The following is a 743-nucleotide window of genomic DNA, read 5'->3' on the forward strand; positions in this document are numbered from 1 at the left end:
TCCTTACGGAAGGTGGTGCCCCTTTACGAGACAAAGTCAAATTCTTCATTGAACTTGACCCTTTCACGCTACAAGAGTAAATAGTCTTTCTCATTTGGTGCCACAGAGACATTTTATATTTGTGTGTTTGCAGACCCGGCAGGAGCAGATGCATGTGTTCTGGATCAGATGACTGTAACTAACGTATCGGACCAGGAGGCCCTGGACGACTTTCTCAATTCCACCAGTGACACCAGTGCTGGGACATCACTGACCTCTGGTAATTTCTGTTGCTCCTACCTGAAATCTACTCAGCTGTTGTGTATGTTCTTCATGTTACCCGGTTCACTTGAGTTTGTAGAAATAGTTTGATGTTTGGTGTCTGTGAACTCTGTAAAGAAGGTAACCCTTTGTCAGCAGAGGACGCTGGACACGTACACCACACAGTGATTGTTTTCCATCCCAGACACATGGTGATGCTCTTCACTGTGTTGAACTGAGCAATTTACCGATTCTATCTATTAATTTGAATTTGTTTTTTTTAGATGATTTATTTTTAGAAAATCAAGATTTTATTTTCCAGCTCTCTGCTCTCTTGGGCTTCCGTAGTTTGGTGTAAAGTCAGCCCATCTGACTCTTGCAATCACAGATATGAAATCTGCAGCTAGCAGAGGAGATTCTCCAGTGAGGCAGAGAGAGAGAAATATAGCCTGTTGAAAAAAAGCCCCCACCCACTGGGGGTGCTGCGCCTGGCGGGTCGGCTC

General features: G+C 44.4%; 1 protein-coding gene across 1 annotated transcript in view; it reads left to right on the forward strand.

Annotated features, from left to right (window-relative positions):
* Window positions 1-743, forward strand: part of LOC112152004 (dysbindin-A) — a 17375-nt gene that overhangs the window by 13429 nt on the left and 3203 nt on the right. Inside the window, exon 9 of the mRNA XM_024281205.2 lies at window positions 134-259. Coding sequence (XP_024136973.1) covers window positions 134-259 — 126 coding nt within the window. The remainder of the gene's footprint in view (window positions 1-133; window positions 260-743) is intronic.

This window comes from Oryzias melastigma, linkage group LG16 (genome assembly GCF_002922805.2).
Source record: "Oryzias melastigma strain HK-1 linkage group LG16, ASM292280v2, whole genome shotgun sequence".
NCBI lineage: Eukaryota > Metazoa > Chordata > Actinopteri > Beloniformes > Adrianichthyidae > Oryzias > Oryzias melastigma.